Source organism: Ahaetulla prasina, chromosome 4, assembly GCF_028640845.1.
Source record: "Ahaetulla prasina isolate Xishuangbanna chromosome 4, ASM2864084v1, whole genome shotgun sequence".
NCBI lineage: Eukaryota > Metazoa > Chordata > Lepidosauria > Squamata > Colubridae > Ahaetulla > Ahaetulla prasina.
Genome location: NC_080542.1, coordinates 45155661 through 45180117, shown reverse-complemented (window position 1 = coordinate 45180117; position 24457 = coordinate 45155661). Strand labels below are relative to the sequence as shown.

Here is a 24457-nt window from a genome sequence, read left to right as displayed (position 1 = left end):
TTTTGTTTTCAAAGCAAAGGGGTGTATGAAGCAGCACAGTGTGGCTAAACAAATAAAAATGTATTTTTTTAAAAAAAAAAAAGTTTCTAGGTGGTTTCCCCCCCACACACACACCTAATTTATCATTTCAGCAGTAATCAACGCAGAGAAAATGGGTGGGAGGAAAATAGTGATTTAAGTGATAACGTTTTGAGATCCTTAGTTTGAATCAGGCAGATGTAGGTGTTAATTAAGAAAGAGCTGCTTATATAGCAGGGTGCCCTATAGAAACCTGTCATTTCAGATGTTGCTGATGCTCCTATTGATAACTGATTGGAACTTAGATATGTGTGTTATCTCACTCACCTAAAGAACAAATGTTGCTGCTAGTTATCTAACATTTTAATTAATGCAATGCACACTATAGACATAATTGTGCTACTTTTAAAATGTATCCCCAATTCCATTTGCAAAATATTGTAAGACAGACATGCTTCTTTACCTTCAATATTAGTATGATAAATAAATAGAAGTGCAAAAGATGCATTTCCTTTTTTTTAAAAAAAGTTTTTTATTTTTCTTTTCTTATACACATGTTGTAAATGTACATTCTCTTGTCCATAAATAATCATACATATTTTCTCCAAAGAAAGCACAAAAATAAAACATTTTAATTACATTTGGATTCACTCTTCTACCCTTTCTTTCCCTTTATTTCACAACAAACCTTCTTCTCCTCTTTTCCCTCCCTCCCTTCTCGCCTCTCCTACCTTCTTCCTCCTCCTCTCTCCCCTCCTTCCTACTTCCCCTTCCTCTCCCCCATTCCTCTCCTCTTTCCCTCCTTTCTCACCTTCTCCTCTACTCTTATACCCATCTATCTTTCTCTCCTTCCCCTTTCCTCATCCCTCTTTCTCTTTCACCTCCTCTATCTTACCCTCTATTCCACCCTTCTTTCTTCCTTCTTTGTTGTATAATATTTCCCTTGTTTGGTAACCTAGCAACTCCAATTTTCTAATATTATATACTTTCTTTTCAGTTTCTTTTCTATTTTACCCAATCTATCATTTCATAATTGTATATATTATATTTATAATCTTCTTTCCTTCCCCAAGAAGTGCAAGAGATGCATTTCCCATCAGTACAACAGTTGTTGCACTTCTGTCTACCATGAAGCCATGTAGGAACCCTACCAATATATTTATTAAAAGGATAAAACTATTAACACATCTGCTCCAGTTCCCCTCTTTAGTTTCCTAAACAGCCTCTCTGAATCTAGTCCCCACTTAATGAAATAATCAACTTCTGGCTCTATAGGTTAGATAGTTAAGGAGAACTAGATAGTAAAAAAAAAGATTGCATCTGAGAATTCTAGATAAATTTAAAGATCAGAGGTCCCTGTTATCTGTTAGAACTGGTACTACCAGTAGCACTACAGGCCTGGCAAATCATGAGGGGAAGAGTTTAGCACTTCACAATAGTAGGAAAAGTACCTGCCAATCACAACATTATTGCAGAAATAAACAAATTTAGCTGTAGCACATGCTCACCCAGCATTTCTGCAGCCCAGTTCTGGACAGGTTGTGGCCCAGAAGTAGGCCACAATCCAGGGTTTGGGGGACCCCGATTTAGATTTTACAGGGTTAGCAGGTGCCAATTTCCTGTGATTAAATATTGTAATCTATTGGTACCCCAGAGGCACTTTCTTAAGGTCCTAAAACAGGGAAAACTCACTTAACAACCACTTTGCCTAGAAATGGAAATTTTCCTCTCCTCCCTTCTCCTTTCCCTTCCCTTCCTTTCCCTTCCCTTCTCTTCTCTTCTCTTCTCTTCTCTTCTCTCTTCTCTTCTCTTCTAGTCTACTCTACTCTATATTCTATTTTATTCCATTTTCCATTCCATTCCATCTTTTCTTTTCTTTTCTATTCTATTCCATTCTATTCTATTCTATTCTCGGCGGAAGTTAGCAGCCAAGTCCCAAGGTATGACTTGGAATTCTTGAACAAAGCTGTTGGAAACATTCAGAGGTGTCCACAGAGCATAATTAAAACAATATCAAGAAAGCATCAATGATACGACTGAAGCTGTAGCTGTTTATATATTGTATGTATTGTGTGCAATACCCATAAAAAGCAGGTGCAGCTTTGATTGTATTGTTGTGGTTTCCATCCTGAATTGGTTTTTTTTAATACAACTGGCAAAAATTATCTTATTTTCTGGTTGCAACTTTCCTACCTTCAAAGGTGCAAGCACATATTAATTCTAACTTTTCAGTAGTTTTATAGACATATTCTTTGCTTAGTGATAAATGAGAAATTAATAGCCAAATATAAATTTGGCTAATTTCTGTTTAACCTAACATCTTTGCCTTGTCGTGGCGAAGGGGCTTGCGTAACTCAATGAAGCTATGAGCTATGCTGTGCAGGGACACCCAAGACGGACAGGTCATAGCAGAGAGTTCTGACAAAATGTGATCCACTGGAGAAGGAAATGGCAACCCACTGAATGGCAACCCATGAAAATCCCATGGACAGTACAAAAAGGAAAAAAGATAGGATGCCGGAAGATGAGCCCCTCAGGTCAGAAGATGTCCAATATGCTACTGGGGAAGAGCGGAGGGCTGGTACTAGTAGCGCCAGAAAGAATGAAGCAACTGGGCCAAAGCCGAAAGGACGCTCAGCTGTGGTTGTATCTGGTGGTGAAAGGAAAGTTCGATGCTGTAAAGATTTTTTTTCCATAGGAACCTGGAATATAAGATCCATAAATCAAGATAAGCTGGATGTGGTCAAACGAGATGGCAAGGCTGAACATCGTCATCTTAGGAATCAGCGAACTAAATGGACAGGAATGGGTGAATTTAATTCACCCCATTCAGACCATCAGGTATATTATTGCGGGCAAGAATTCCCCAGAAGAGATGGAGTAGCCTTCATAATCAATAAAAGAGTAGGAAAAGCAATACTGGGTTAAAATCCCCAAAATGACAGAATGATCTCAGTTCGAATCCAAGGTAAACCATTCAATATCACAGTAGTCCAAGTCTAAGCCCCAACCACTGGTGCTAAATTGACAGTTCTATGAAGCCCAACAGCACCTTATAGAATTAACACCAAAAAATGATGTCCTTATCATCATGGGGATTGGAATGCTAAAGTAGGAAGCCAAAAGATAACCGGAATAATAGGCACGTTTGGCCTTGGAGTACAAAATGAAGCAGGGCACAGGCTGATAGAATTCTATCAAGATACAATGGTCATAGCAAACACTCTTCTCCAACAACCCAAGAGATGACTCTACAAATGGACATCACCAGACGGTCAACACAGAAATCAAATTGACTATGTGCTCTGCAGCCAAGATGGAGAAACTCTAGAATAGAATAGAATAGAATAGAATAGAATAGAATAGAATAGAATAGAATAGAATAGAATAGAATAGAATAGAATAGAATAGAATAGAATAGAATAGAATAGAATAGAATTTATTGGCCAAGTGTGATTGGACACACAAGGAATTTGTTTTGGTGCATATGCTCTCAGTGTACATAAAAGAAAAGAAAAAGAAAGGAAAAAATACCTTCATCAAAGGTACAACATTTACAACACAAATGATGGTCATAGGTTGCAATTTAACCCTTAATGATAGCAACAAAAAGTTACAGTCATACAGTCATAAGTGGAAAGAGATTGGTGATGAAAACAATGAGAAGATTAATAGTAGTGTAGATTTAGTAAATAGTTTGACAGTGCTGAGGGCATTATTTGTTTAGCAGAATGGCGGCCTTCGGGAGAAAACTGTTCTTGTGTCTAGTTGTTCTGGTGTGCAGTGCTTTATAGCATCGTTTTGATAGTAGGAGTTGAAACAGTTTATGTCCAGGATGTGAGGGATCTGTAAATATTTTTTATTTTATAAATATTATTAAGTCAGTAAAAACAAGACCAGAAGCTGACTGTGGCTTAGATCATGAGCTTCTCCTTGCAAAATTTAGGCTTAAATAGAAGAAAGTAGGGAAAAGCCCCAGGCCACTCAGATATGAACTAAATCATATCCCTGATGAATATACAGTGGAGGTGACAAATAGATTTAAGGATTTAGATCTGATAGAGGTCTATGGACGCAGGTTTTCGCAACATGTACAACAAGCAACTAAAACTATTCCAAAGAAAAAGAAATGCAAGAAAGCAAAATGGCTGTCTGAGGAAGCTTTGCAAATATCTGAGGAAAGAAGAGAAGCAAAAGGCAAGGAAGAAAGAGAAAGATACACCCAGTTGAGTGTAGAATTCCAGAGAATAGCTAGAAGGATAAGAATACGTTCTTAAATGAACAGTGCAAAGAAATAGAAGAAAACAATAGAATAGGGAGGATCAGCAATCCCTTCAAGAAAATTGGAGATATGAAGAGATATGAAGTTTCATGCAAAGATGGGCATGATAAAGGACCAATGTGGCAGGGACTTAACAGAGGAAGAAGAGATTAAGAAGAGGTGGCAAAATTACACAAAAGAACTATACTAGAACGAGCTTAACATCCCTGATAACCACGATGGGGTGGTCATTGACTTTGAGCCAGACATCCTAGAATGTGAAGTCAAACGGGCCTTAGGAAATCTGAGCAATAACAAAGCTAGTGGAGGAGACAGTATTCCAGCTGAGCTATTCAAAATCTTAAAAGATTTATTATTTATTTATTGTTTAAATTTATATACCGCCCTATCTCCCAAAGGACTCTTGATCCTTAGATGATGCAGTAAAAGCGCTACACTCAATTTGTCAGCAAATTTGGAAAACTCAGCAATGGCCACAGGATTGGAAAAGGTCATTTACATTCCAATTCCAAAGAGAGGCAATGCCAAAGAATGTTCAAACTATTGCACCATTACGCTCATTTCACTTGCTAGTAAGGTTATGCTTAAAATCCTACAAGCTAGACTCCAGCAGTATGTGAATCGAGAACTACCAGAAGTACAGGCAGGATTTCGTAGAGGCAGAGGAACTAGAGATCAGATTGCCAACATACACTGGATCATGGAGAAAGCTAGGGAGTTCCAGAAAAACATCTGCTTCATTGACTATGCTAAAGCCTTTGATTGTGTGGATCACAACAAATTGTGACAAGTTCTTAAAGAGATGGGTGTACCAGACCATCTTATTTATTTCTTGAAAAACCTGTATGCGGATCAACAGTTACAACTGGACACAGAACCACTGATTGGTTCAAAATTGGGAAAGGAGTCTGGCAAGGCTGTATACTATCGCCCTGCCTATTTAACTTATATGCAGAGCACATCATGAGAAAGGCGCGGCTGGATGAATCAAAAGTTGGAATTAAGATTGCTGGGAGAAATATCAAGAACCTCAGATACGCAGATGATACCACTCTAATGGCAGAAAGCAAAGAGGAACTAAAAAGCCTCTTGATGCGGGTGAAGGAGGAGAGTGCAAAAGTTGGCTTGAAACTCAACATTAAGAAAACTAAGATCATGGCATCTGGCCCTCTCAATTCTTGGCAAATAGATGGAGAAGAAATGGAGGTAGTGACAGATTTTATTTTCCTGGGTTCCAAGATCACTGCAGATGGGGACTGCAGCCAAGAAATTAAAAGACGCTTGCTCCTGGGGAGGAAAGCTATGGCAAATCTAGACAGCATACTAAAAAGCAGAGACATCATCCTGCCAACTAAAGTGCGTATAGTCAAGGCTGTGATTTTCCCAGTTGCAATGTATGGCTGTAAAAGTTGGACCATAAGAAAGGCTGAGCGCCAAAGAATTGAGGCCTTTGAACTCTGGTGCTGGAGAAGACTCCTGCGAGTCCCTTGGACTGCAAGGTGAACAAACAAATCAGTCCTAGAGGAGATCAACCCTGACTGCTCTTTAGAAGACCAGATCCTGAAGATGAAACTGAAATACTTTGGCCACCTAATAAGAAGGAAGGACTCACTGAAGAAGAGCCTAATGCTGGGAAAGATTGAGGGCAAAAGAAGGGGATGGCAGAGAACGAGGTGGCTGGATGGAGTCACTGAAGCAGTAGGCGTGAACTTAAATGGACTCCAGAGGATGGTAGAGGACAGGAAGGCCTGGAGGAACGTTGTCCATGGGGTTGTGATGGATTGGACATGACTTCGCAACTAACAACAACAACATCTTACAGATTGTATTTAATCTTGTTTTTCAAATTTTTCTGCATAACTAATATGTATATTAACTCTGGATATTATTAGCACACTTACATATTTGGTAATGTGTATTTTTTAGATGCTGATCTACGGAGGACACAACTCGCACATTTTATAAATAAATTCCATATGTTTATTATAAATTGCATTAAATACTTTTAAGTTTTGAAACTACTGCTGCTAATCTGCATTGGATGGTCTTGTGTTTCCTGTGGTTTGATAATACTTCTTCCTAGTTATGCTTTCCATATTATCTGGCATTTTGCAAACTTCTGCTTCTCCCATTTCCCAATATGTTGTTGAAGTACACCATCCACTTTCGGCTTTTTTAGCTTTTTTCCACCTCTCCAGTGAAAAATTCTGCCTTCCCCTTGCTATTTTATGGCTGATCCTGTGAACCCTCAAGCTTAGCGCTTCGGAGAATACCGGAACAATCTGACTGGGGAAAAAATGTTCTGGAAGGAGACAAAGACATACCATTTCTGTACTGCTGCCAAGAACCATGGACATTGGCCATTAAGTCACCCTTGTTTTGTTCACTTTGAAGGAGACCTTATCTTTATGCCTGTCTGCCTCCACCTAGGGCTTTAATTGCTGTAGTCTATGCTCAGGTTGTATGATAACCTTGTTGACGTGGCAGTGATATGAACTGATTCCTGTATACAAGCAAATTGATGTCTGTGGGCATTATGAGGCATTCTCTTAAAAAGATCCTTCTTCTCAACAAAATCCTTTAATTTTCAATGGTCAATTATTGATAGGAAACATTGTAACTGCTGTGCAACTTACTGATCTTTTAAGGCAGATTTCTTGTCATTTTCAAGATAGTAAACTTTGATTTTGCAAACAGCTGCAGGGCGTGAAAAGTAAGTTAAAAGAAAAGTTAACACCACAAAAGAATTGCCTCGCCTTCATTTCACTGCCTGCAGGATTTGATAGAAGTCTTGAAAGAGCCCATTCTCTAGCAATCTCTCCTTGTTCCAAGAATTTCCTCCGCAGGCTTCAGGCTCTCAAGCCAACAGCCCCCTCTACCCCTCCTCCAAAGCCCTCTCCCACCGCCTAGCTTCTCCTATCTGAAAGGCAACTATGGTGCAACAGAAGTCCTAATCATTGCAAGTGGCAGAAGATGTCAAAGACCTCAAGGAGGCACAGCAAACAATGTGGCCTGCTAAATTGTGTAAGTTAGACATCAGTCACGATTTTCTGACAGTACCTGCAGTGGTCAGATTCTCTGGGACATTCTTTTTAGAATGCACTTTGAGAAGAGCTTTAAAGATAAGAGGGAAATTGGAACAAAGATAACTTACACAATGGAGCACTCAGTTGGCAGGCTGGTCTTTAGCCTAGGAAAATAACTGGACTTTTAAAAAGACATATTTGCAAAATGGGGAAAAATAGCAAGTATCTTTAAAGTAACAGTGCAAAGTTAACAGTTTCAATACAATCAAAAATGATGATTTAATAGTAATTTTGTTAAAGATTATAATTACAATAATAAAAACTAATAAAAGTTGAAAAAGAAAAATGTTCAGAAAAGAGAGATAAAGAGAAAAACAAATAAGAGTATAGCAAAATAGAAGAAAAGAAATATATAAAGAAATTACTTCCCCCTTCAGCTCAGCAACTATAAACAATTTTAGTAACTTATCTCCTCTTATAATACAACAAATGATTTCATGTTCCTATATCCCATCTCCTATCTCCTATCTCTAAACAAATCCATAAAGCTTTGTCATGTCAGCAAAACTCCATTAAGGGTCACAATCGGGTGAAATGTAAAATTTGTTACTACCGGCTCTGTGGGCGTGGCTTGGTGATGTGGGCTAATGTGACTGGGTGGGCATGGCCAACTTTTTTTTTTATTTTAAAAGCATTTTTTCTACAACCTCTTTAGCCGAAGAGCTTGTAGAAAACATGCTTTTAAAAGCCTATGATGATCAGGCAACTCAGCTGGGATCACCAGAGAAGTTTTTTAAAAGCTTTTTTTTTTACAATCTCTTTGGCCCCTTTTAAATGGTTCTGACAATCTCAACTGAGCCACACAATCATCAGAGGCTTTTTTTTTACTTTTAAAAGCATTTTTTTTGGCGGAAGAAAAAATGCTTTTAAAAGTGAAAAAAAAACCAAACTGGGGCAGGGGGTGGGGCCAGGGGGCTAAACTGGGCCAGGGAGCTAAACTGGGCCAGGGGGTGGGGCCAGGGATTTTTGCTACCGGTTCTCCGAACCACCTGCTGCCATCGCTACCGGATATGGCGATCCGGTCCGAACTGGGAGCATTTCACCCTGGTCACGAGAGATAACAACATATCTATTTTAAACTTGATCAAATAAACAATTTTATATACATTTTATTTCTAACTATTTTGGTCTTTAATCCCTTCAAATAATGTAGAGCTTGATTTCTTTTCATTTTTCCTTTGTCCCTTCTCACAAAATTCTTCAAAATTTTAACAAGCCTCTTTTGTCAATCCCCAAATTTGATTGCTTAGCAACCAAAGTTCTGAAGAACCTACTTGTGGAGTACTTAAGACCTGGATTTGAAGTTCTACCCGCAATCACATGATCTCACTTTGAGCCCTTGGCAACTGGACCGTGTTTACAGCCATTTGAAGCCTCTTGCCATCACATGACCCTATTTTATAATGATTTATGGGGTGCCAAGGAATGAATTTGTACATTGCTTTTGTGCTGCTAAGAGGTCCATTGGCCAGGAAAAACATATTTGGGGCTTAAATTCATAATGTTGCTTTTCACATTGTGCTATGGAACACTGTAAAACCTATTTTGCTTCGAGATAATGAAATCATGTAGCCCGCAGTCAGCCAGGCCAATGAGGAGGAATATTGGGGACTGCATTTTAATAATATCTGGAGGGCCATCCTGTAAAATAATGATTCAAAGTGATTGAAAATAGCAAAAAAATTTAAAAATTTTTTTTAAATTTTTTAAATTAAAAAATTTAATTTTTTAAAATTAAAATTTTTAAAGTTGCCTGTGAGAGTAAAATTAAAGAATTGCTGATCTTATAGCCTTGGAATTGCATGTATTGCACTCCAAATAGGATCAGTAAATATATTGTCAGATTCTATGTTTTGAAAATTACAGAAATAACTATAAGTAGCTGTTCAGGCTCCCTACCGATACTCGATAGGAAGCACTGTGTTTAAAAAGTTATACAGGTAAACGGATGAAAACTGCAAGATTTAAATTACAGAAATTGAAATGATCACTAGATGGCAGCAAAGAGAGCCAGAAACTTCCAATTCTGCTTTTCTTTAGAGGCCAGTTTTGCAATTTCTATCCACTAGCGCTAATCTAGGGGAATTGCTCTGGTTTCAATGGAAAAATTAGTAAGATCCCTTGTACTGTTTAACAGCATGAAGCAGTTGTCTTGGGTGTCTGAGACTACAGCAGCAGAGGATCTTCTCCCTTTAACTCTCCCTTTAACTCCCCAAAACTGCTACTTTTGTTAAATCTCAATTCCAGTTTTCCATTCTTTGATTATTTTCCTGGGTCAAGCTTCATTGGAATCAGCAAGAGTTGGCCATGAACCAAACATGTATTATTGTTATTATTACAGGGTTTTTTATTTTTTTTTATTTTTTAATACAAACAAACATAAAAACATCTTCAATCCAATACAATGTGTTGGTAGGTTGATTACAAATTGTTTGTGCAATTTCAACATGTACATATCATTCATCTATTCTTACATTTTGTTAATCTAGTATATATCCAAATATTTTAATCAATTCATCTTTTAATTGACTATGGTATTTTATTCTCTCATTTAATATAAATCATTCTAAATTTATATTTTGTCTTATTGCATCATTTATTCCATCATCTTAAATCAATGTATCATTTAAAAATTCATTCCTTATAAAAGCCTCTCTCAAATCTTTTTTAACATATTTTCCCTTCTAACTATTGGTAAAATAAGTCCCATACCTTATAATATTGTTTATCTTCCTGTTCTCGTTATTATTACTGTTCGAAATAACTCACTTGTTTAATATTCAACATCACAGTAAAAATATAATTTAAATATAGGTAAGAGCATTTTAAAAGCAAATACCCTCTAATAACTCTCCAACTTTCCTGCTTTAAAACTTGTACAGGTAGACTTCATTGAAGTTGTAACAGATTTGCAAAAAAACTACTTACAGCCTGGTTTTGAAGTTCTGACATGGCCCCTCATTTTCAGTTGTATGACTGGATTTTGGATCTTGGCAACCAGATTGCACTGATAGCAGTTTACAGCACTCCACAGTCCTGTTTCCAATGGTTTTACTGGAAACCAGCATTTAATTTCTCCTTTCCAGCAAAAACTCTCCATAGCAAACAATAGGTTCGTTTGTCAATTGCCATTCTCACTTAATGAGCACCACAAGAAAAGATTGTGACCTGCCTTACAGTTGCCATGACTTAGAACCATCATTGTGGGGCTCAGTTATGGTTGTACCCAGAAGACTAACTGTAAATTAAATTACAGAAACAAACAAAAAATCACTTCATTTAGCACACTTTGTTTAACTAAATAAAAAAAAATCCTTTTCTGGTGGAATGAAATTGATGGGCTTCTGAAAGCGCTGTAAAAATGAAGCCATTGAGAAAAGAACTAAAAATCAGTCAAACCGAGCAAGTCTATATGGGAGAAAATGATCTCCCAAGCCATTGTCTATGTCTTAGCTGGAACTCTGCCTCCAAAAGAAACTCATGGTATTCAGCTGCATATAATAAACTATTTTTATTTGCAGATGACATTATTTGGTTTATTTCTAAATCTTATTTCTAAAGTAAGAAATAAAGTTATTTCTTATTTCTAGGTACACTAGAACTATGGAAACAAGTCACTTAAAAAGTTATGAAATGTAATGTCAATAAAAAAAGATTCAACATTTTTTCTCATGGTTAATTGACTTTACGGGGAAACTGAACTTTTAAAAATTGGGAAGAAAGCAGTGATAAGAAAACATGGGTGGTAAGCAAAGACAATCTCTCTCTCAGAGATGATAAACATGCATTTTTAACATACGCCATATTAATAGATAGATACCAGATGTAACACAGTCGTAATATTTACACTACAACAATTGTTAACAACATTGTTTGGACCAGCAACATTTCAGCTTCTGAGATCCTAGATTAAATGCTTTAAAACTAAAAAAAAACACATTAGTTTTACAGATTTTGTTATTAATAAATCAATTTGATATATTGATGCTAAGAAATGAGTGAAATAAAATATGAGTTTCCTATGTTGCCTAAACAGTGGGAGAATGTCTTCTACAGCAAGAGTGCCAGTGAACCTCAGATTACAATTTTATACAATAAAATTTATACAATTTATACAACAAAAAATAATTAGAATTTATGTTTGTATTGAAAAGAAGGTCAAAACAGTGTTTTGGTACATGGAATTCTACAACTGGACAATGTGCTCTGTACTCTTCCTTTGGCTAAAAACTGATACCACAACATTAGAAAGATAAATATATACCCTAGTTCACTCAATGGACTGAAGAACTAATTACACTTGCCAAGTAGGAGTGTATTGCACATAGACGTATATTTTGTATGGATAAATAAAATGAAATATAAAATATATAAAATGAAATAAAATGAAAAATGGAACTAATTTTTACCAAATACAGTAGGTCAAAAATGCAGAATGATAGTTAAATAAATGCATTAGAAATTGGTGTCTGTAATTGTAGTTCAGAGGTTCGAATCCCTAGTGCCACGTAACGGAGTGAGCTCCCGTTACTTGTCTCAGCTTCTGCCAACCTAGTAGTTTGAAAGCATGTAAAAAATGCAAGTAGAAAAAGTAGGGATCACCTTTGGTGGGAAGGTAACAGCGTTCTGTGTGCCTTTGGCGTTGAATCATGCTGGCCACATGACCACGGAGACGTCTTCGGACAGCGCTGGCTCTTCAGCTTTGAAACAGAGATAAGCACCATCCCCTAGAGTTGGGAACAACTAGTACATATGTGCGAGGGGAACCTTTACTTTTACCTTTTTATGTAATTGTAACTTAATTGCTACACTGAAATATAGTTTGCTTTTTTTGGTTGTACATTTTCCTTTTATGCAATTTTAATATCTATTTTTGTGTTTACATTATAACTATCTTTGTGCTTTGTCTTTTTTGTTAGTTTTTCAAAAAACAATAAAATAAAATAATAAATAAATAAAATAGCAAACCCATACAGTAACCCAACTATTCCATTGGTACTTGCAGTGAACTTTTGCAATGACTTTGTGCAAACTGTGCTCTAGTATACTTATAGCCCTCTGTCTCAGCCAAGTATGCAAGAAGACACGGAGTTTGCAATACGTTATGACACATGTTTTGTTATCACTCCATGCAGACCCTTATGAGCTGTTGTTACCCAGAAGTTGAACAGGCTTCTGTCCAGCAATGCTGCTGCACCTTCCTGTTTATTTCACTGGGCATGGCAGAAGAGAGTCCTTGTGATTTATTGGGCTTACTTCCTTTATAACTTTCTCCCTTTACCTACTTGCTAAACTTTCTCCCTTTACCTACTTGCTAAAACTCTTTTGCACATTCTGCTGATTAGTCATCAGGGACATTTCAAACAGGTATTGTAGGTGTTCTTAAAAAGCATTATATTCCTATAGAGGCATTCAGTCCAAGTAAGGTATGCAAGTGCATGTAAGAGGTATTTTTTTAACCACCTAGCGAAAGAGAAGGGCATTTGCCTGAGGCCAAACAGCAGCCATGAAGACTGTAAGTGGGCCTCTCATATGTTTTGATTATGCTTTCTGGAGCAACTTTCCAAAACGGAGGGGGCACTGCGGAAACGATTTCCCAGCCATTAATTCCATGCCACATCTCAGGAGATCATTATATTCCAGAAACATAATCTCAGTTGACCGTAGAGTAGAAAGCAGGAAATAAACATTATGTTTCATTTTTATTGTCAAAATACATCGCACCTGTTTCCCAGAAAGAGAATTCAAGTTTAATTCACAGTGCATGAAACTTACTGTAAACATAACCATAGTTTTGTTGAATAATTCATAAATATGCAGAGCTTAATTCATAGTTTACAAACAGTGGCTGGGTTCACATAATATGATAAACTTAAAATAACTACATTCTGACTTAACATATCATGTGTTCCCTTTTAGATGCTTTTGATTTAAATGGTGTTTTAGCTTTATATTGCAGTCTTATCTTATACAGAAATTAGTCTTCATTAATTTAATAATATTTGTTATTAGACATAGGGTTACATAGCAAATTAAAAAAAAAACTTGATTAGGGCAATTTTAATTCAAGATTCTGTATGGTTCAGTAAAAGGTAAAAATCATTAGGTAAAAAATTAAAAGGTAAAAAACAAATTATTCTCTTTATGCAAACACACATATATGCACACACACCTAAGTACATGTACACAAGTAAGTACAACTTTTACCTTATAGTTTATAGCTAATTTTACCTTAAAGCTTTACTGAAGCTGTTTTGTATCTGGTGGAAATAGGTGAGAAAATAGTATTGATTTCTTTCAGCTCTTTAGGGAATAAACTGTTATGCAAAGATACTTATGCTTTTTTATTATCAAGGTTTAAAACTGTATAATTAAATTTTCAGTCTAATCTTTCTGACTAATCAGTCTCTCAAATAGCTTCTTTTTTCCCATCAACTCATTCAAGATAATACAAATTTAGAAGCACAAAATCACCTAAATGTTGGAGCTATTATTGATCTTTGTTGCTGTATAACGTTTTATAGTGCTAATTTATTGATCGTATTTTTGTTCTGCAATTTTTTAACCGAGGGTGGTGGGCTCCAATAGTAACGTGAGCTCCATAAAGTAACATATTTCTATGTTACTTAAAGATTTGCATTCGTCAGTCAGCCAACGATCTACAAGTTAAAAAAAAAAATCCGAAGCAAAAAAGAAACTTTCAACTTCAGCAGTACGGAATTAAAAGGGAGGAAAAAAGAGAGAAAGTTTTCTTCTGCTGCTGTACTTTCCATAGGCATAATTTACGTATGTTCCCAGAGGAGCTCATTCGCCGCTCCCGAGGGAACTGGAATCTTTCTCGTGCACGCGCTCAGCGCGTTCCTGACGTTTAGCGTTGGCGGAGGGGAAAAAAAACCAACCCACAGAGGTGGTGACTTTTTTTTTTTTAAAAGGAAGTGAAAGGAGTTGAAAAGTTAGGTAGGAAAGAAGTGTGGAGGGAAGCTGGTGGGAATATTTTTTGAAGATTGCTGTGGGGAATAACTCCGCTTCTTAGTCTAGAACAACATTATGCGCAGGGGGTTGCAATGATAAAACAATGGGCCACATTTTTTGTCCCTGCTGGTTCGGCATGGGGTTTCTGTTGGTTTCTGTCTGGCCAAGCGGTTCGACTACCGAAGGTAGGTCGTTGTGAATTGTGATTTGGATCTTGGAAGATTTAGTGGGAGACGGAGCGAACAAAAAAAGAAAAGGGAAAAAGAGGGAAAGAAGAATTGCACAACAGACACAATTTTGCGGGCCAATTTGTTTCTCGGTTTACGCCTTCTATGTGAGAGTGTAACTTTATTGTAACAACGTATCGATAAACAGTATGGGACTCCTCAAATACTCTCGTATAGGGTCAGCCCTAAGGGGAGACAGGGCGAGGCGAGAGAGAGAGAGAGAGAGAGAGAGAATAAGCGCAACTTCGGTTGTTCAACTCGGTGGGTCTTGTGTGGGGGGCAGGTTTTGCAGATGGGATCAGAGAAGTTTTCATGGAAAACTGACCTTTTCTCAATGGGTTCGCCCAGATTTTAGTTTAACAAAGCAAATCAGGAGAATGTACCGGATTACTAGGAGGTCGTTTCCCTCTTCTTTTGGGTCCGGGTCTGGGTCTATTCATGTCGATCTAGTGTAGGAGATTGTCTTCACAGCCCCGCCCTTCCAGAAAGGAGTTGTTGTTGTTGTTCTGGTTGGCTGTTTTGTTGCAATCCGTAGCAGTGATTATGAGCCTGAAGCCGGGGACTCTGGCTGAATTACTCATGAGTTAAATTAGGGGTTATCTGGATTGCTATACAAAAGCGTATGTGTGAATAAGAGAGAATGTTTCTACCTTGTAAGGAAGGGAGATAAAGAGCTGAAGCTCTCAATGGACGGTGGCGGAAGCGGGTTTCTCCCAGCTTTTGTATATATCCATAGACATTTAGCTTTTAAATCTCCCTGGAGTCCCATTTACCTTGATTTTTTTTCCCAGAACGAAAAAAAAACCCAGGGAAGCACCAATCTAAAATCATTTTACTGTCAAGAAATAATCAGTGGCCAGTAGTTCTAATAGAATATGAAGTTTGGCTCGATCTGACCTAGATTTATAATGAAATCTTAGGCGACTGAAAAGTAAACCACGTTGAGTTTTGTGGATTTCATTTTTATCAAAGGAGATTACCAGCCTTCTACAAACTAGAACTATCTTGAAGTGTTGGATCACAGTTGCCATAATTTCCAGCCAGGATAAGCTTGATGATTGGGACTTGTGGAATAGGAAATGTATTATTATTGGATGATATCAGATTACAGAAAAGAAAACTATAGATTTCAGCATTGTTCAGTGCTCCTGGTCATAATCCCAGCAGGTATTGTCCATTAGAAATAGAGATGACCTGCCATCTGTCTTTTAATCTATAATTACATATTGAACATTTTGCTACTTTTTAAAAGTTGCTTTTTTTGGATGTTTCACTCCCATCTTTAAATGCTATTCTGTCCAACTCTTTTGGCCTTAAATTGTTTACATACACCCAATATTCTCTCATGCCTTTCTTGATCTTGCTGCTCCAAAGAAGAGTTAAGGATGATTTGACAACAAATGTTCAGTTGAATCTGGTTAATAATAACAAATAATTCATGATATGCAGGTCAGGCAGTTTTGCTGCATATCTTATCTGAATGGGTTATGTTAAGGAAACATTGTGAAAGTATTATTGGGTTCCTTGAATTTAAAGGAAGGAAAATTAGGGATTAATAAGTGGTGTGTCGTGGGTCTCGAGCCAGATGGGTGCAGAAGAACCAGGAATTTCTTATCCATCTCCTTAACTCTTTCTTCAAGATGTAATGGACTTACATAATCATAGGAGGTTGATAGGAATGGTAGACCATGATATCTGGAAGAAATCAGTGTAAAAAACAGTCTGAACTACTAGTGTTCTTCAGTCTGGAGTTTCTCCTAGCCCTATTTAGTGTGCTGAGAAGCTTCATGAAAAGATTATCTTCTTGCTGTGGACTTCCTCCTGGGGAAATCAGGTCAATGGTGGAGGAATATTACCTGGTAAATTTATAAAAGTCGGAAAACAAAAAGAATAACATTAAGTCACAGAAACAGAAGCAGAGGTGACGGTCTTTTCATAAGGAAGGTGGACTTGTAACTCACACTGCATTTCACAATCTCAATTTAATGTCTCAATAAATATAATTATGTCAAAAAGCTTTTGCCTTTTTAAATAGATATAAACTTTCTTCCAATTAGTTTCAGCAGTTGTCTCTGGAGAATCGATACGTAGATGTGTGAGACTGGATTGAGGACAATGGTTTTCAAAAACACTGGTTTTTGTTTTTTTTTAAAATTTAGGCATTAAGTGGAGCATACAGTACTAATTTTTGCTTGCCTCTCTAGAAAATTAAATTATTTTCTTTCAATCCCACACTCCAAATTTAAATGTTTACTATTTAAACTTTAGATATAAAGATAAGCTTTTTATGTGTGTGCTAACTTGAGTTGATAATGATGGTGTTTGAGCCAGAGACGCCAGATTTGATGGTGTTTTCTGGAATGTTGCAAAACATTTGATGTGGCAATAAAAAATAATGCTAAGAGTATGCTATAAATTATGCAGAGAAGGTTATTTTATTACCTTCTTTTGTCACACTAGTGCTTCCTTGTTCTGTACTTTTTTATTTAAAGCAGCATATACACTACATTGTTATAGTATTTTAACTTGTGGCACTCTACATTTGGGCACAGTTTGATGGCTTATTAAAGGGTGCCCACCAGTCCTTGAGTTCGAAGTAATGTTGGCACAAAATTTGCTGATTCAGTTATCAAGTTCTGCTCTGTCAAAATAACAAGGCTGGTGAGTGATGCTGCTCTTATTGATTTAATGAAGGATGAGGTAAAGAAAGTGATCAGTGGAATCTCTTGGCTTCATTTCTTTTGCCAAACATTGTACACTGGCAGGGAGCCAACCACCAATCACCTTCTGTAAGGTGTGGTATGGCATGATGGGACAAGTGTAGATGTGCGCTTGGAAAGTCATGTTTAGCCACCTGTCAGATTGCCTGAAGAAATGTTAGGAAATATCAGGCAGACTATCAGGCTACTTTTGAACAAGGGTCTAACATTTTTCTGAAAGAGCCCTAAACCTGAGTCCAAGCCTATCCAGCTCACGGGTGAAAAATAGAAGTGCAGGAGATGGCGGACATGAACAATAGATAAAAAGCAATTCTGTCCTTCAGATAGAAGAAATAGTAATGGTAGCAGCTTTCTATCTGCATGCCTGGCAACATCCAGAAGTAGCCCATAAACAACCATGAAGCTAAAACGGAGAAGATAAGGTGGTGCCATTTCTCCTTACCAGTATTACTGCCAAGTAGTAAAAACAGTAATTAATACAGCCAAGCAGAGGTACTGCATACAGCCTTTGCATAGCTGTATTAGTTACTATTGTTGTTACCTATAGAAACAGCAGAAAGTGTACAATACTCCCAATGGTGATAGATCGGCAACAAAGCAAGTTGTTTGAATCCACCTGTTTTCTGTTATAAATAAAGATGTGTAACATAAGAATAATACTCTTTCAAGAAAATGAAAATTCTGTTTTTAAATGCAGGCATGCCCACTTTCCAAAGGTGCTGAATCAGGTAGTGGAAATTTTGAGTAGTTCAGAGAACTGGCAAATACCACCTCTGGCTGGCCCCAGAGTGGGGTGGAAATGGGGGTTTTGCAGTATCCTTCCCTTGCCACGCCACCAAGCCACACCATGCCCACCAAGCCCCACCCACAGAACCAGTAGTGAAAAAAATTGAATTTCACCACTGTGCTGAACTTGTATTTATTAAGGGCCTGATATTATGAAAGATAGCTGTCTCTGCAGATATCAGAGGTCCAATCCTTGATGCAGCCTGAAATGGCCATTGAGGATAGATCCCAGCAACTGGAATTGAAGGATTTCAGTAGTAACCTCAGTGGCCAATAGCAGCTAGGCAGAAGCCATTTTTGAAAACATCAGCAACAGAGGAGGTCCATTGGTTGAGATCCAAAGAGAGAAGTCCTCGGGCTGAGGCCTTCCTTCTGATTGCTGTTCTTCCTCATTCCAGATATATGACAGTGATTTATAGTTAGGAATTTAAGACATTACTTCATATTCAGGCTGGTCTTGCCTTTCTACAAGTTTGAGCATCTGGAAATTTGGGAGTGTACATATCTGTAAGATTGGGGTGAACCAACCTTTCCCTCAGGCTGGATTTGCACATTGTATTAAGTCATAATTTATTTAACTGTGGTTTAATTGAATATATCATAACCTGGTCTTATGTTTATCAGTTTCAAATAAGGCTTCAGCAAGAGCTCTCAGTAAGAAAATGTAATTCATATGCCATATTTATGTCCAGATAGCTCTGATTCTCTGGCTATATTACTTTGCAGTTTGTCGATTAAAAAAAACTGGAATCTGGTAGCATTTTTCTAACTATCAAATTTTACTAAAGCATATACTTCCTGGGTTTTTGCCACTATAAGATTTCTTTGTACAATTGTCTACAATCACATAAAAGTTTATTGTAAAGACAAAGACTGCTGTAATACATTTTACAATCCTTACTGGTGGAATAACATTTTTAAAGGTAAAAAAACCCAAATAACAAAATATTCTGCATGGTTTTAAATTCTGCATAGTTCTTCATCAAGGAAACAAGAAGCCTTACTTAAAAAATCTGGCCTATGGCATCACATTAACTAGTTTTAAGTGGCAGTCTCTTCTTGAAAGATCTGTGATTTCTTCTATATACTGACAACAAATCCAGATTAAATTTGAACATTATTTCAAACCATTTCATTTGGAGGAAGTAATTAGAATAAAACTTCTCTCTTTCTTTTGAAAATAATAATAAACTTTTTTCTACTTTTCTCTCAAGCCTACAAGCAACTTCTGAACTTCTTGAATAGGCCCAACTGTACTACAAATCAAATCACTTTCAAACATAAGATTATCATATCTTTTCTAGATTAACTGTGAAGCTCTATATGCTGCAACCAAATGAAATTCTGAATTTGAGCTTGTATTCTGCAGTCAAGGAGCATCAAAAGACACTTAGATCTTTGCTTAAAAGAAGTTAAATCTGAGACAACAATTTGGGAATATGTTACTTTGGCATTCAAATATATAGTATGCAATCTCCATTGGCTTAACTTATTGCCAAGGTGACTTTCAAGCTTTTATCAGAAAATTCCTTTGCTTTCCACTTCATTATACTTCCACTGCAGACTTTCTATTAAATATTAAACCAAAATGGGTTTTCAGACCAAGAGAAAAGTCTACTTTCTCAATACAACTCTTGACCTCATTCCCCCATAACATTTCTCAGTTTATTTTAAAAGATATTAACTGTGGATGCCCTGGAATTTTTTCTGGTCCCCAAAAGGAAATGGAGAAATAGGAGCCAACTACTCAAATGGAAGAGAGCTTTTTCTTTCCTTGTTCAGTTGTATCATCTGTAATATTGCAGAGGATGCTCAAGTACAAGAGGATATACAGTATGTGCTTAGAGAAACACATTCCTCATAGTATTATGGTAACCTGGAACAGGATTGTTTTGATTGCCTGCTCCTATACATGTTTCCATAAAAATGACGCACTTGGAGAAAAGCTATGTATGCCATTACTTTTCTGCAGAATAGAGGTGGGGGTGGGAATGGGTGTGGTTTCATCTCATTTTAAAGCTATTTTAAGCCAATTCTATGCTCATTAACTGTTATACAGCAGTTCTCATGAATTTCATGTCTCAAGGTGAAAAGGCATTGACATTTGGAAGAGATTTGCAGCCACAGAAATAAGTTTAGGAAATGTATGCAGTCTGAAGTTGCACATTGAACACCCCTGATTTTAAATAGCTAACATGCAGTAGAATTGCATGTGGGAGGGAGAAGATTAATGTATCAAAATTTGCCCCAACCTGTAAGTAACTGCTTGCCTGATTACAATGGTGAGTAAAATTTTCTCTGAGCCATTCCTGTTGTGGCTGTATTATAGATCTCTTGTCTTTAAATACCAATCTCTCTGTCCCGTCCCATCCCCCCTGGACTCCCCCACCCCCAAGTGAGAGTACTACTCCTGGAAGAGAAATCAAGGTGCTGCTGTTAATGCAATGCTATTCTAGTCTTTTGAACCTCTCCTAGTAGGGTTATGTTTGAGAGTGGGAGCATCAAGAAATGCAAGTGGCTCTTAGAGTGTCACTCAGATTTACAAGACCTGTAGATTCCTGCAAGCAGTTTGAAACACAAGAACAGTTCCTGAAAGAGGAAAGGATTGTTATTTCAGAACCTAGCAACAGTTTGTTAATAAGTCACAGCTGCTACTGGTAGGTAATAATGATCACTTTTATCTAGCACTTTTTGAATATTTGAAGTGCTTCATGATGTTATTTTGGGAAGCTTTAGAACAAGGATTGGAACTAATACCGGCACCCATATTTAAGGTTACCAAATCTGAACTTCGGAAAGTACACTTTTGTATGCCTGGCATGCATTTTGTTATGAAGCTCTAAAGCAGTGTTTTTCAGCCTTAGAACTTTAAGATGTGTGGACCTCAACTCCCAGAATTCCCAAAGCAGCCTTGCTAGCTGGAGAATTCTGGGAGTTGAAGTTCATACATCTTAAAATTTCCAAAATTGGAAAACATTGCTCTAGAGCAGGGGTGTCAAAATCATGGTGTGATATCACATGATGTTTCGTGACTTTTCCCCCCTTCGTTAAACCGGGGGGGGGGAGGTGAGCGTGGCCAGAAAGTGACACATCCGGCCCATGGGCCACAAGTTTGATACCCCTGCTCTAGAGGGATTAATCCACATGATATTTTCTGTGGAAACTCCTGTGGATCAATGGGGATGCTAGACTGGAATAACGATTGGTTCATTTTAGAAGAGATTTAGGTAGCGTACTTAGCATAGTAGCAAAAGGACATTTGAAAGTTGTAGCTTTCCTATGCTTTGTTCTCCAAAGAGGATTATATAATGAGCACATTGTTTTGAATCTGCTACCTATGAAGTACCATAAAAAATCTTACAAAAAGAATTCCTAATCTGTATAGGAATATAAATGATTCTTTGAACAGCATCATGTTGGATGATTTATTTCAAGCCCTTGCTTAACTAGTGGGAATTTACAGGAACTTCAGACTGAGTCAAGATGCTTAGTATCTTAAAAATAACAACGGAGCTGAACTCAGTAACTGTTGGAGCTGTTGAATATGTTTTCTTCCTGCATTGTTTCTTGCTGTATACTAGAGTTCAGAATGTTAATGCCTACATATTCTTTTCAAAAGGAGAAATGTTTCTTGAGTGGATACATAGTCTCTCCATTTGTAATTTATGTGGATAGTTGAAACTATTGCAGCTCATCAGACTTCCCAATCAATATTAGAAATACGAAAAACATTATTTTATCGTGAATGGACTAGTGGGGAAAAATGAATACATATTCAATACAAAATTTTTTTAAAGTTAATATTCTGATTGAACTAGATTTTTTTAATTGCCCTATTGGGCCTTATGGATAACCAGTTAGAAAAGTAACATGGAAGATGAATATAAAAATTGGTGAATGTTCAATGGAAAGACTTTATAAATTAATAGGTGAATAATATTTTTCCCAACTACATGAAAATCAATTTTACATGAGTCCAAAACATATTTTAATCACTCTGTTATTCACAAAAAGCTGTGTGTTATATTAGTACAATCTCCTTAGAGAGTTTTCATCTGCCTGCCGTAAGGATCACTTTAATAGAAACCTTATTGTATGTAATTATCATTGTTAAAGATATACAATTATTTACAAATTATAGAATGGATTTTTTCTTCCTTCCTCCCTCCCTCCCACCCTCCCTCCCTTCTTTCTTTTTTCCTTCTTTCTTTCTTTCTTTGCAAAACAAGAATCAGCTATGTTGATAATAATATGGGTTTGGACTTTTAAAAATTTACTTTAAGGAATATTTGTTAATCACCTACTTATCGATTCAGATTTGAGTCTTTTATTTCTTTATTTGTTGTATTTTATCTTCATTAAAGTCCAACCAACGTTAAAACAGCCTTTGAAACCGTAAGTATTAAAATTATAACAAGTAATATGAATACCTATTTCTTAATCATATGTTAATGACATGGAATGAGAACAATATACGTTTCTTTGCCTTTGTTACAAGTTAAGAATTCCGGTGATAAAAAGGAAAAGAGAAAGGAGGGGGAAAATCTCTACCTCTTTTAAACACAGCCAAATCCTCAACCTCATAGAGCTGGTTTTTCTGTGCTCTTTGAATTAGGAATGAGTTGACACACTGCAATTTTAAATTCAAACAGGATAGGAGGAGGATCATTAAGAACACTCTTGGAAATTTAAAATGAGGAGTTATGCACTTTTGTTATTGTTTCAAGTCTCAAATGTAAAGAATCTCGGCAGAAAGGTATTTTGCCAATGTCACCAAGCTTGCACTGACTCTATTCTTGTAGATGATTCAAGAGCAATCTCTTTAAGAAGGATCTTGGAGAGAAATTATCAAAGAACTACTAATGTCTGTGGGCAATGAGTTTGGTAAGAGAATATTACTGCTTATTTGCCAGTGCTCATTTATCTATCTTTAGCACCTCATACTATTTCAAACAATGTAATAGGTATGGGCGAAATGCTTTGAATATGAAACACCCTTCTTTGAATTTGAAACAGGTTGTTTTGACCTTTCAAAAGTATTCCAGTAAGATCAGGTCCATTGTTTTGAATTTGAAATAGTTTGCACACCACTACTAGATTGGTGCTGCTGAAGGGGCATAGGCAGAATTTGAGGAATACAATACAATCTCTCCTGATGTTTGACTAAAGCAGTAAGTAATTGGGATCATCCAATTTCTTGCCTGTATCAGTTTGTCTTGTTTTAATTTGTAAGTTAGTGGCTCCTATTTTGTATCCAACCACATTTGAAATGTTCATTATCCCTGAACATATTTTACACAGATACAATTTTTAAATACATATGGGTAGTCCTCAACTTAAAAGAGTTCACTTAGTGACCATTCATTACAACAGCACTGAAAAAGGTGACTTATAACCATTTTTCACAATTACGACCATCCTCATCCCCTTGGTCATGTGATCAAAATTCAGCTTGGTAACTGACTCATATTTATGATGGTTGCAATGTCTTGGGGTCATGTTTGCGAATGTCCGACAAGCAAAATCAATTGGGAAACCAAATTTACTTAACAACAGTGTCAGTAATTTAACAACTGCAGGGATTCACTTAACTGTGGCAGGAAAGGTTGTAAAATAGAGCAAAATTCATAACAAATGTCTCACTTAACAACAAAAAAATTGTGCTCAATTGTTGTAAGTCAAGGATTACCTTACTTAGGTTAAAATACATACATTTGTATAAAGTACACTTTTGAGCTAAGACTTATTTGGAGAAACCTATATATGAAGTTTAACTGTTTCAATCTGCATATTCTTCTGGAAAGTGCCAGACTGATTTCAAGTGAAAACAGAAGAAAAATCCTTGATCCTTGTTACTGCTTCCTTTTAACTATCTGGTGTTTATTTTATTCCTTTTAAGCTATTGAAACAATGGCCCTGAAGCAAAGATAAGATACACATTTGATTTGTGTTTAATACTCAAATAATATTGCTGCTTTGTATTTAGTTTGTCATTTTGACTAAACATCAGTTTTGATTTAGTGTCCTAGTCCATGTATAATAATGATGAGACAGCAAAACAGAATCTCTCTTTGTCTGCATTAGGTGATATTCAGAAATGTTTCCAGTTCTTTGAGGTAGGCCAGAGCAGGGAACAGATAACACAAGAACTACTGGAACACTACTTATTACTGGAACTTATTATAGAGTATTATATAGAAACTGTAAAGTATGATAGTCTTCCTCTTTTTAATCAATCAATCAATCAATCAATCAATCAATCAAGGCAGGGCAATCTTGAGTTTCTTTTTCACCCCTTCTTATCTTTCAGGGCTAAGCCAATACTGTCCTAAAAGCTATTGCATACCTTTTTCAAGACTATCTCCA

At 36.7% G+C, this 24457-nt stretch overlaps 1 protein-coding gene across 2 annotated transcripts in view; it reads left to right on the top strand.

The window, feature by feature from the left end:
• Positions 1-14246: 14246 nt before the first annotated feature.
• Positions 14247-24457, top strand: part of ERBB2 (erb-b2 receptor tyrosine kinase 2) — a 63765-nt gene continuing 53554 nt past the window's right edge. The window contains exon 1 of one of the 2 annotated variants that reach the window (XM_058182832.1): positions 14247-14543. In XM_058182832.1, the coding sequence (XP_058038815.1) occupies positions 14462-14543 (82 nt within the window). In that variant the 5' untranslated portion in view covers positions 14247-14461. The remainder of the gene's footprint in view (positions 14544-24457) is intronic. The other variant, XM_058182835.1, reaches the window with a different exon arrangement.